This window comes from Lynx canadensis, chromosome B2, assembly GCF_007474595.2.
Source record: "Lynx canadensis isolate LIC74 chromosome B2, mLynCan4.pri.v2, whole genome shotgun sequence".
NCBI classification, from domain to species: domain Eukaryota; kingdom Metazoa; phylum Chordata; class Mammalia; order Carnivora; family Felidae; genus Lynx; species Lynx canadensis.
In genome coordinates, this window is record NC_044307.1 from 129,963,405 (window position 1) to 129,976,890 (window position 13,486).

The window sequence follows — 13,486 nt, forward strand, 5'->3', positions numbered from 1 at the left end:
GTTACTAAATATTCACAGTTTGTAACCTACTTTCTGTGAATCATTAGGGAACTGGAGCCAGAAAGGAAGTAGGAATTTAATCCAGGGATTTGCACCTTTTAAAAATAGGATTGTTGGTGGCACCTGGGTGGCTCAGTCAGTTGAGCATCCGACTTCGGCTCAGGTCATGATCTCACACTCCGTGTGTTCCGGCCCCACATCGGGCTCTGTGCTGACAGCTCGGAGCCTGGAGCCTGCTTCGGATTCTGTGTCTCCCTCTCTCTCTGCCCCTCCCCCACTCATGCTCTGCTCTCTCTGTCTCTCAAAAATTAATAAATGTTCAAAATTTTTTTAAATAATAAAAATAAATAAATACATAAAAATGGGATTGTTCCCTATTCTTTCCCCAAATAAAATGCAACATGTGCCCCAATATAAAACAGACTAAGGCTGAGCCGCGCCATAAGGCAGCTTGGGGAGAGGGGCTAAGTAAGGGGACTCTAGTAAGTGGGGGCTAAGTAAGTAAGGGGACTCTAACTCCCCTTTTACAAAGTAAAGACTGTACATACATGTTATCATACTCAAAACCCTCTGTTATTTTTAAAGTGATGAATTTTTTCACACATACATAGCAAAATAAGTACATAAAAATGTGCATGTATGAAATTAAGTTTTTGAACTAGCAAATAATATTTTAAAGATCTTAGAGACAAACTTGCTACACTCAGTATTTGTGTTGCTTACTATGAAAGACACAATTCAAAGAGTTTTTCATTCCCCATTTATTTATAATTATAGTATCATAAGTGATGTGTTTTTTAACCTGGTATTTACTCTGACTTAATACTTTTCATACATTGTAACAGGTACTCATGGCAAAAAGAAACAAAAACATATAAACAGAAAGAAAAAATTTAAATCACCTATAATCTATTATCCAAAGGTGCATATTCTTCAGATCTTTCTCTGCACAGTTTTATAATCTACTTTAATTTGTGATTTATCCTCCCACAGCAGTTTGTTAGCTCTTAGTTTCTCTCTCTAGTTCATTTGGTTAACAGTTTTATGTCTATTGACATAAAATGAAGTAATTTTGTTATTTAAAAATCTTTCCTAAATATTTTTTGGCCAAGGGGCACAATATTTTATAACTTGTTTCATAAGTCTGCTTTCACATATTAGAAAGCAGGTTATGTGTCCGGCCATTTTCAAGTTTATAGGAAGGGCCCAAGACATGAACTCACAAAGTCAAAGGATACTCATCAGGCGGAGAGCAGCTGCACACATAATACACGGCTCCACAGTGACATACAGCACGGTGTGTTCAAATACTTCAGAAGGACTCTTGCCACTTTGGTGGCACCAGTCCAGGGCCTGATCGATGGCCACCATTTCTGCATGTCGAGTAGCCTGGAAAAAGAGAGGTGCTTGCATCAACACGTAACTGTGTTTTACAAACACTCAAAAATAAGTACCCAAAATGGGCCTAACGTTTCTGCCAATGTTTTAATGAGTAAGGGTTTCAGGGACACTCTTAGCAGTTGACAATGTATTCCCCGGTTCAAGTACCATAGCTTCACCAACGCAAGACAGCGAATCTGAGATGCCATGTGATTTATGCTCTATTTTTATTTAAGTACTTAAGAACTTCAGGGGACGCTCTTTCAATTAAATGCCACGGAGAGGGGCGCCTGGGTGGCGCAGTCGGTTAAGCGTCCGACTTCAGCCAGGTCACGATCTCGCGGTCCGTGAGTTCGAGCCCCGCGTCAGGCTCTGGGCTGATGGCTCAGAGCCTGGAGCCTGTTTCCGATTCTGTGTCTCCCTCTCTCTCTGCCCCTCCCCCGTTCATGCTCTGTCTCTCTCTGTCCCAAAAATAAATAAACATTGAAAAAAAAAATTAAAAAAAAAAAAATAAATGCCACGGAGAATAGACGTCTCAAAACAAAACAAAACAAAACAAAAAAAGAGTCCAGGGTTTGTGAATACTCTAGGGGAAGCCTGAAGTCTTCACAAGCATGTGCTCCAATTTCAGATATTTTCAAGGCCATCCCTCACCTAACTCTAAGCGAATCCATATTTAGTTTACTGGAATGTCATCACTTCTATTTTCTTTGGGATGAGATTTAATATTCTGGCAGACTCTAGAGAAAACCAGAGATTTGGTATGAGTCTTGGATACCTCATGGGTGGTAGGAGTATGCAGGGGAAATCACACAGCATTTGGAAATACCCACACTTAACTCTGAATCCTGACTGTGGCCTCACTCATTATGTGGCCTTGGGCAAGTTACATAACTTCTCTAAGCCTTGGGTCCACCATGTGTAAAACAATGTATGCTGGCATGTAAACCTCATAAAACACTGAATTACATGAAGCAGATGTTGCAGGCTATATATGTACTCTGCTATGCAGTAGTTATTAATAACATTCAAGATGATCACACTTGTCAATAAACTTACGCTGATTGCTAAGAACAAGTCATTGTGCTAAATCCTATGTGAGGTTAAAGAGTCTGTCCTCAACAAGTATAAAATCTGGTGAGGCAAACAGTTGATAACCTGTGACACAGAGTAGGGTGTGGAAAATGGTGGCACAGTGGCCCAAGGTGCCGTGGAAGCTGGAGGCAGGTGGAAGCTATGCTGGTCCAGAATTATGAACTCAGAGCTGTAAGGTACTTTAGAGAACAGTTCCCAAACCTGTCTGCATACCAGACCTAACTGGGGAGCTTAAAAAGTTTCCCCAACTCCAGTGCTTTTTCAAAAATCAAATTCAGGGGTGCCTGGGTGGCTCAGTTGGTTGAGCGCCTGACTTCGGCTCAGGTCACGATCTCACGGTTTGTGAGTTCGAGCCCTGCGTCGGGCTCTGTGCTGACAGCTCAGAGCCTGGAGCCTGCTTCGGATTCTGTGTCTCCCTCTCTCTCTGCCCCTCCCCCACTCATGCTCTGTCTCTCTCTCTGTCAAAAATAAATAAACATTAAAAAAAATTTTTTTAATCAAATTCAGAATTACTGAATCAAGTCTCCCCAGAATTCTCTGTAAGTAACCATTAAACTGAATCACTGCAATCAACCTCTCTGTTAGTGTGCGGAGCCAGAAGCTAAGTCAGGACAAGTAGAAAACACACCGCTGGAAGAGGTGATGGCAGTGAAAGGCGTGGTGGTAGTATCAGAGCCAAAAGCAGGACTCGGGTCTCCTCATTGGGGGTCAAGAGTTTTTCTATGCTGCTTTATAGGGTAATCTTCTATAGGACATCGAATACCAAGATAAATGCAGGCTAATTTCAAGATACGGAAGAAACCCAGGTCATCGGAGGGATAGATGGATGATGTTAGGGCATTCAAAGTTCTCATGTAAAGATACCATACTGAACCACAAAATGTAATTAGGGAGATAGGACAATCATTTAAAATACAGAATTCTACTCCCAGACAAGTATCTGTATATTCACTAATTGCTATATTATGCTTATTACTTCTCTCACAAATGTTTTGATAGCCACATAATAATTGCTTTGATGAATCTGGGTTCCTAGTTTGCATGTGCTCTTTTTTGTTTTATTTTTTTTTTTATAGATATGATGGATAAACTTTAAATTTCCCACAGCACCATTACCAACATCAGCTTGTTCTCTAACTCCCAAGATCAAATAATAAGATCAAAGTCTGTGTGAGTGATGTTATGGTCATAACCTGTCCATGAGTCCAGCTAGTACTTCTTGTCGTCATAAAATTATGACAGGGGCGCCTGGGTGGCTCAGTCGGTTAAGTGTCCAACTTCAGCTCAGGTCATGATCTCACAGTCCGTGAGTTCGAGCCCCGCATCAGGCTCTGTGCTGACAGCTCAGAGCCTGGAGCCTGCTTCAGATTCTGTATCTCCCTCTCTCTCTCTGCCACTCATCTGCTCAGGCTCTGTCTCTCTCTGTCTCAAAAATAAATAAAAACATTTAAATTTTTTTTTTGTTTTAATCATAAAATTATGACCCACTGTTGTGATATCAAGAAGTATTGCCTCAATTCATGAACTCCTCAACCTAAGCACAATAATATAAAGGCACACAAGCTATTAAAGTGTACATGTAGGTTTAGAGACAGCAGGTGGTAGACTTTATCCCATGAATTCTCTAATACACAGTTTCCTTTATACAGTCCTTTTATACCTCCAAAGATAGAAACTGAAGGTGATTGTTTAATTTACCAGGAGGAATACATTATTTCAAGGTACTAAAAAATGTGATATGAGTTAAATTGATATGTTTTGTAAAGTGGAATTTCTATATATTAGATTTGCTTAAGATGGAGATTAGAGTCATTTCTTTAGTATTGAAGCTCCAATGTAATAAAACCCCCTCTTGAGTTTCACTCAAGTGTTAAAGTAAAACTCCATGACATAGAAAATTAACTGCAAAGATTCTACCGCTCCATTAAGTTTTTCTGAATTTTCCAAATTTTAAAAAACCAACATGTATTACTTTCATAATCAGAAAAAAAAGGCATTCAAAAAAAGAAATGTTAAGAGAAACTACCCTTCCATTGATACCTACAAGTCTCTACACAGACCCATCTTCTCAACAACTGTGATGAAGTTCAGGGCACTCCTACCTTTACCTGGATGTTTGCAATTATACTATTCAATTGACATACGTTTTTGGTTTGATTAACTTCATTTCGTCCCTTCCCCACAACTTCATTGTTGTAGACCATGAGACAGCCAACGGGAACTTCAGTATTTTCTAGGGCTTCTTTGGCCTAAAAGACAAAGTGGAAAATTTAAGATGTAATGCTCAATACTTGAAAAGACTATAGGAAAGAAATAGATGCAACGTGAACACACACGTATAAGCACTGAACAAAGAAATACCACAGAGTTCTCCCTCTCCTCAAATTCAGTTCAGTACTTACTGCCTTTGTTCTCCATTCTTTCCATATTAAAGGAGACTCAAGAACAAACTCCCTTTACAGGTTCTGAGCCCCCTGGTTTTTCCTTCTCATTGGAAGCAGAAGTGAGCAAAAGACTATCATTGACTCTTGTTCTTAAACTGGCAGGGTCTCTGCAACTTTTCAGAGATCATGTGTGTGTGTGTGTGTGTGTGTGTGTGTGTGTGTGTGTACATATATATATATATGTTTGCAAAGGGAAAGAATAACATGTAAATAATAACATCCATTTCTTGTTAAAATTCTACTTGCTTAATTTTGTTTCTCTAAATAGTACAGAAAATATCCTCTTGAGTTCTAATAGCATAAAAGTAACCAGACTGGATGCCTCTCTGTGCTCACAATTTCTGTTTCAACACAAGAAAAGCCTAAGAGTGCTTTGTGTTAAAATGGCACGACCACTTTGGAGAACACTATGGAAATTTCTTTAAAAAGTAAACATGCATACAGCCTATGAACAAATTCCACTCCTAAGTATTTATTTAAGAGAAAGGAATATATGTCCAAAAAAAAAAAAAAAAAAAAAACCCTTGTAAAAGAATGCTCAGGAGGAGCCAAGATGGCAGGACAACAGCATGGAAGCTTTCTGTGTGTCTTGCATCCATGAAATACAATCAGATCAACACTGAACCATCCTACACACCTAGAAACCTGATTGGAGGATTAACACAACAGTCTGCACAACCTGAACCACAGAATTCAGCAGGTACGCGGCGTGGAGAGCTGAACTTGGGGAGCAAGAAAACCTGAAAGGTAGGGAACTGCTTTTGTGGGCAGAGAGAGGACAGAGACAGGGGAGGGGGGGAGAATATGGGAAAATCACCCTTCCCCAAAAGCAGCTGGAGAGAAAGTGGAAAACTGGAAACAGCCGCAGGGACTAAACTAAAAAGGGAGAAAGGAGAAAGGAGAGGGTTTAAATTCCATTAAGACTGTAACAAGGGGAGCGCAAAGGCTGCAACTCCGCAGCTCCATACATGGCAGTGCTCTGGTGGGAAGGGCGAATCCCCAGGAACAAGTGGGATCCGGGAGGTTCTCAGGCCACACGGGGAAAAGCAGTTCCACTGCTGGAAGGACATTTGGTAGAGACTGTTGAAGCCACCTGGTCCCAGAAGACCCCAGAAGGTGGCCACATTCACTGGTGCTGGGGCAAGGTTGTTAAGGGTGAATCCTGGTGCCAGATGTGTGTTGTGATTTTCCATTAATCCCTGAGATGCTGCTGCTACACAGTCTCGCAAACATCTTCTGGGATGGGCTGGCACCTGGCTGCAGTCTCGGGGCACTGGCAACAACAGGGTCCACTGGGTGTACCTGTGTACAGCCGATATTCGGCCATTGCTCATTTGGCCATTGTTCGGTGAGACCCTCCTGCAGCAGGGCGGAACAGGTCAAAGCCTCAATCCCTCAGAAGTAGGGGGCCAGGGAAAATGGCCGCATCTGAGACAAGGCTTGGGAGAGAGATGCCACCTGGGGCCTGGTCACAGAGAGTGAAGAACTGGGGAGTGGACGAGAGCTGAAGACGGAGGACGGGTGCGCGATTGCTGATCCGGGAGAACAGACTGGGTAGCTGGTGGCGCCATTTTCACTGCTCCCGCGCATGCACATATGCACCTACCAGCCTCGCAACAATCCACCCCAGTAGGCTAGCAGCGCCATCTAGTGGAGAGCGGAGCTGTTACACTAAGCCCCACTCAACTGGGCCAACATCACTCTTCAAGAACACAAGTCTCACTGCCTACTTAATTTATGGACTATAAAGAGCTACATTGGCTTCTAGGGGCAAACGAAGCAATTTTAGTCCTACTTCAATCTGTGAGCAGGTTCATCTATTCAATTTTCTTTCTTTTTTTTTCGTTTTTCTCTTTTACAATTCTTTTCTTTTTCTTGAATACAGAAAGAGAAAAACTTCATTTTTACTTTCAATTTCTATTAAAAATATTTTTATTTAATTTTTATTACTATATTTTTTGCTGTTAGGTAAGTTTTTTCAAATTCTATTTTACTTCCATCACTTTATTTTGGCCTACTACAGTGTATTCACTTTTTCAAATTTTCAAACGACTTTTTTTCTTTTTTTTATCTTTTTTCTCTTTTTCATCTCTTTTCTTTTTTCTTAAATACAGAAAATGAAAAAATTCATAATTACTTTTAATTTTTATTAAAAATATTTTTCTTTAATTTTTTTCTACTACATTCTTTACTTTTGTGTATATTTTTTCAAATTCTACTTTACCCCCATCATCTCATTTTAGTCTACTTCAGTGTATTTATTTTTTTCAAATTCTCAAACAATTTCCTTCCCCCTCTTTTTTTCTCTATCTGTCAAACCACTTTCAAACCCCAACCAAAACACACCTAGGATCTAGCATCTCTATTCGATTTTTGCGTGTGTGTTTTTAATTTTTAATTTCAATATTTATTTAATTTTAATTTTTTTATTTCAATTTTTCTACCTCATTAATTTCTTTTCTCCCTTCAAAATGACAAAACAAAGGAATTCACCCCCCAAAAAAGAGCACGAAGAAACGACAGCCAGGGATTTAACCACCACAGATACAAGCAAGATGTCTGAATCAGAATCTAGAATCATGATAATAAGAATACTAGCAGGAGTCAAAAATACATTAGAATCCCTTTCTGCAGAGATAAAAGAAGTAAAAAATAGCCAGAATGAAATTAAAAATGCTATAACTGAGCTGCAATCACGGATGGATGCAGCAGCAGCAGCAAGGATGGACGAGGCAGAACAGAGAATCAGCGATATAGAGGACAAACTTATAGAGAATAATGAAGCAGAAAAACAGAGGGAGATTAAGGCAAAAGAGCACGATTTAAGAATTAGAGAAATCAGTGACTCATTAAAAAGGAACAACATCAGAATCATAGGGGTCCCAGAAAAGGAAGAGAGAGAAACAGGGATAGAGGGGTTATGTGAGCAAATGATAGCAGAAAACTTTCCTAACCTGGGGAAAGACACAGATATCAAAATTCAGGAAGCACAGAGGACCCACATTAGGTTCAACAAAAACCGACCATCAACAAGGCATATCATACTCAAATTCACAGAATACTCAGGCAAGGAGAGAATCATGAAAGCAGCAAGGGAAAAAAAGTCCCTAACCTACAAGGGAAGACAGATCAGGTTTGCAGCAGACTTATCCACAGAAACTTGGCAGGCCAGAAGGGAGTGGCGGGATATATTCAGTGTGTTCAATCAGAAAAACATGCAGCCAAGAATTCTTTATCCAGCAAGGCTGTCAAAATAGAAGGAAAGATGAAAGGTTTCCCAGACAAATAAAAATTAAAGGAGTTTGTGACCACTAAACCAGCCCTGCAAGAAATTTTAAGGGGGACTTTCTGAGGGGAGAAGAGATGAAAATATAAATGAATAAATAAACAAACAAACAAATACCAAAAGCAACAAAAGATTAGAAAGGACCGGAGAACATCACCAGAAATTCCAATTTCACAAGCATCATAATGGCAATAAATTCATATCTTTCAGTACTCACTCTAAACGTCAATGGACTCAATGCTCCAATCAAAAGACATAGGGTAACAGAATGGATAAGACAACAAGATCCATTTATACACTGTTTCCAAGAGACCCACTTTAGACATAAAGACACCTTCAGATTGAAAATAAGGGGATGGAGAACCATCTATCATGCGAATCGTCAACAAAAGAAAACCAGAGTAGCCATACTTTTATCAGACAATCTAGACTTTAAAAATAAAGACTGTATCAAGGGATGCAGAAGGGCATTATATCATAATCAAGGGATCCATAGACCAAGAAGACCTAACAATTGTAAACATTTATGCGCCAAATGTGGGAGAACCCAAATATACAAATCAATTAATGACAAACATAAAGAAACTCATCAACAGTAATACTATAATAGTAGGAGACTTCAACACCCCACTCACAGCAATGGACAGATCATCTAATCAAAAAATCAACAAGGAAACAATGGCTTTGAATGACACACTGGACCAGATGGACTTAACAGATATATTCACAACATTTCATGCTAAAGCAGCAGATTATACATTCTTCTCCAGTGCACATGGAATGTTCTCCAGAAAAGATCATATCCTGGGACACAAATCAGCCCTAAGTAAGTACAAAAAGATCGAGATCATACCGTGCATATTTTCAGACCACAACGCTATGAAACTCGAAATCAACCACAAGAAAAAATTTGGAAAGGTAACAAATTCTTGGAGACTGAAGAACATTCTACTAAAGAATGAATGGGCTAACCAAGCAGTTAAAGAGGAAATTAAAACGTATAAGGAAGTCAATGAAAATGATAACACCACAACCCAAAACCTCTGGGACATAGCAAAGGCGGTCATAAGAGGAAAGTATATAGCAATCCAGGCTTTCCTAAAGAAGAAGAAAGGTCTCAGATACACAACCTAACCTTACACCTTAAAGAGCTGGAAAAAGAACAGCAAATAAAACCCAAAAACAGAAGAAGACAGGAAATAATAAAGATTAGAGCAGAAATTAATGCTATTGAAACCAAAAAAAAAAAAAAAAGAAAAAAAAAGAAACCAGTAGAACAGATCAATGAAACCAGAAGCTGGTTCTTTGAAAGAATTAACAAAATTGATAAACCACTAGCCAGTTTGATCAAAAAGAAAAAGGAAAGGACCCAAATAAATAAAATCAAGAATGAAAGAGGAGAGATCACAACCAACACAACAGAAATAAAAACAATAATAAGAGAATATTAAGACCCATTATATACCAATAAAATGGTAATCTGGAAGAAATGGACAAATTCCTAGAAACATATACACTACCAAAACTGAAACAGGAAGATATAGAAAATTTGAACAGACCCATAACCAGTAAGGAAATCAAATGAGTAATCTGCCAAAAAACAAGAGTCCAGGGCCAGATGGCTTTCCAGGGGAATTCTACCAAACATGTAAGGAAGAGTTCGCACCTATTCTCTTGAAACTGTTCCAAAAAATAGAAGTGGAAGGAAAACTTCCAAACTCTTTCTATGAAGCCAGCATTACCTTGATTCCAAAACCAGACAGAGACCCCACTAAAAAGGAGAACTATAGACCAATTTCCCTGATGAACATGGATGCAAATATCCTCAACAAGATATTAGCCAACCGGATCCAACAATACATTAAAAAAATTATTCACCATGACCAAGTGGGATTTATACGTGGTATGCAGTGCTGGTTCAATATCTGCAAAACAATTAACACGATTCATCACATCAATAAAAGAAAGGACAAGAACCATATGATCCTCTCAATAGATGCAGAGAAAGCATTTGACAAAATACAGCATCCTTTTTTGATAAAAACCCCCAAGAAAGTAGGGATAGAAGGATCATACCTCGAGATCATAAAAGCCATATGTGAACAACCCAACGCTAATATCATCCTCAATGGGGAAAAACTGAGAGCTTTCCCCCTAAGGTCAGGAACAAGACAGGGATGTCCACTCTCGCCACTATTATTCAACATAGTATTGGAAGTCTTAGCCTCTGCAATCAGACAACTCAAAGAAATAAAAGGCATCCAAATCAGCCAGGAGGAGGTCAAACCTTCACTCTTCGCAGATGACACAATACTCTATATGGAAAACCCAAAAGATTCCACAAAAAAACTGCTAGAACCAATCCATGAATTCACCAAAGTTGCAGGATATAAAATCAACACACAGAAATCAGTTGCATTCCTATACACCAACAATGAAGCGACAGAAAGAGAAATCAAGGAATCGATCCCATTTACAGTTGCACAAAAAAAACCATAAAATACCTAGGAATAAACCTAACCAAAGAGGTGAAAAATCTATGCACTGAAAACTACAGAAAGTTTATGAAAGAAATTGAACAAGATACAAAAAAAAATGGAAAAACATTTCATGCTCATGGATTGGAAGAACAAATATTGTTAAAATGTTGATACTACCCAAAGCAATCTACATATTCAACGCAATCCCTATCAAAGTAACACCAGCATTCTTCACAGAGCTAGAACAAACAATCCTAAATTTGTATGGAACCAGAAAAGACCCTGAATAGCCAAAGCAATCCTGAAAAAGAAAACCAAAGCAGGAGACATCACAATCCCGGACTCCAAGCTGTATTACAAAGCTGTAATCATCAAGACAGTATGGTACTGGCACAAGAACAGACACTCAGATCAATGGAACAGAATAGAGAACCCGGAAATGGACCCACGAATATATGGCCAACTAGTCTTTGACAAAGCAGGAAAGAATATCCAATGGAATAAAGACAGTCTCTTCAGCAAGTGGTGCTGGGAAAACTGGACAGCCACATGCAGAAGAATGAACCTGGACCACTTTCTTAGACCAGACATAAAAATAAACTCAAAATGGATGAAAGACCTCAATGTAAGACAGAAAGCCATCAAAATCCTCGAGAAGAAAGCAGGTAAAAACCTCTTTGATCTTGGCCGCAGCAACTTCTTACTCAACACGTCTCCTGAGGCAAGGGAAACAAAAGCAAAAATGAACTACTGGGACCTCATCAAAATAAAAACCTTCTACACAGCGAAGGAAACAATCAGCAAAACTAAAAGGCAACCCACAGAATGGGAGAAGATATATATATATATATATATATATATATATATATATATATATCATATTTTCTTTATCCATTCATCCATCGATGGACATTTGGGCTCTTTCCATACTTTGGCTATTGTTGATAGTGCTGCTATAAACGGGGGTGCATGTGCCCCTTCAAAACAGCACACCTGTATCCCTTGGATAAATGCCTAGTAGTGCAATTGCTGGGTGGTAGGGTAGTTCTATTTTTCGTTTTTTGGGGAACCTCCATACTGTTTTATATACATTATATATATATATATAATGGAGTATTACTCCGCCATCAAAAATAACGAAATCTTGGCATTTGCAACTACGTGGATGGAACTGGAGGGTATTATGCTAAGTGAATTTAGTCAGTCAGAGAAAGACAAAAATCATATGACTTCACTCGTATGAGGACTTTAAGAGACAAAACAGATGAACATAAGGGAAGGGAAACAAAAATAATATAAAAACAGGAAGGGGGACAAAACAGAACAGACTCATAAATATGGAGAACAAACTGAGGGTTGCTGGAGGGGTTGTGGGAGGGGGGATGGGCTAAATGGGTAAGGGGCATCAAGGAATCTATTCCTGAAATCATTGTTTCACTATATGCTAACTAATTTGGATGTAAATTTTAAAAAATAAAAAATTTTAAAAAAGAATGTTCATAATAGCTTGATTCATACTACCCAAACCTTGAAACAGCACAGGTGTCCTTCAACAAAAGAATGGATAAACAAACTGTTCCATAATAACACTATGGAATACTATTGACCAATGAAAACAAAATGCTAGGGATACACACAACAACATGGGTGAATCTCAGATTCACTGAGTAAAAGAAGCATACATGCTGTCTGATTCCCTTCAGGTTTAGTACTAGAACAGACAAAACTAAACACCAGTGAGAGCAATTTCTGCACAGGAGGGCATGTGTAGACTGATTGGAAAGGGACACAAGGAACTTTCCCAGGGTGTTCAAAACTATCTTGAAAAGGGTGTGGGTTACACAGATGTTTGCATCAGTCAAAACAGAATAGACAATGCATTTAAGGCCTGTGCATTTTATCGTACATAAGGTACACCTCAATTGAAAAACATAAATTAGAAAAATAAGCTTAAGAATATTTCCACCACCATCATGCTGGAAACGGCAAACCAATGGTTATATTCACAAAGTCTGCCCCATCACAGGCTTTTTTTTTTTTTTTTTTTTTTTCCTGTCACTGATTGAACCGGTTGGGGCCCAAGGCAGTTAAAGAGTACTTTTTTGGACAGAGAGCAGAAGCAAGCAAGTCATATCTGAGTACTCCCTGATCCTGCCGCTGAGAGAGAACAGAGGAAGAACAGAACCCTTGAACCTAGAAACCCTTGAACCTAGAGTACAAGCATTTCCATGTACTGCAGTCAAGAAAATCCAAGTATGGCTGTTTCTAAAAAGGCATGGCATTTATTTTGGCAGGTCTGAAGACACCTTGGAAGACTAGATTACCAATTAAGTGAAGGTATTCACACACAGCATAAGGGATATGTGGTGCAAAGTTGAAGACATTGCTTTAAGACAGCAATGTTCTATCTCCTGCACTACCCCCCTATTCTGGGCTCTGCTTAATTTAGAGTAGCAATAACTTCCCATCATAATGCCAATATGGGTTCCTTAGACACTTCAACCATGCTCAACTGACCCTTACCTTTTCATTGGGTCAATAAAGGTGAAAGGAGAGGCCCACAGGGGTAGGAAACTGTACCTCTCCTTCCTCCTTCAGGGTGGTGGGATAGAGCCAGGGCCTGCATAGATGTAAGGGCACAGTGTTTGAAGCAGGAAGACTGCATTCTTCAGAACTGTGTCATGAACCACCCACGGGCTGGTTCTGTCTAGTTCTGTAACAATGGTTAAAGCATGCCCAGTTTATGCAAAGTTTTAAAGTCTGAAGAGTTCCAAGGTTTGGTGAATATATACAAATAAATA

At 39.2% G+C, this 13,486-nt stretch overlaps 1 protein-coding gene across 2 annotated transcripts in view; it reads right to left on the reverse strand.

Annotated features, from left to right (window-relative positions):
• Nucleotides 1-13,486, reverse strand: part of ADAT2 (adenosine deaminase tRNA specific 2) — a 41,363-nt gene that overhangs the window by 17,611 nt on the left and 10,266 nt on the right. For both annotated transcript variants that reach the window (XM_032593258.1, XM_030316497.2), the window contains exons 2-3: nt 4,620-4,724; nt 1,239-1,389 (exon numbers count right to left, since the gene is read on the reverse strand). In XM_032593258.1, the coding sequence (XP_032449149.1) occupies nt 1,239-1,389; nt 4,620-4,724 (256 nt within the window). The remainder of the gene's footprint in view (nt 1-1,238; nt 1,390-4,619; nt 4,725-13,486) is intronic.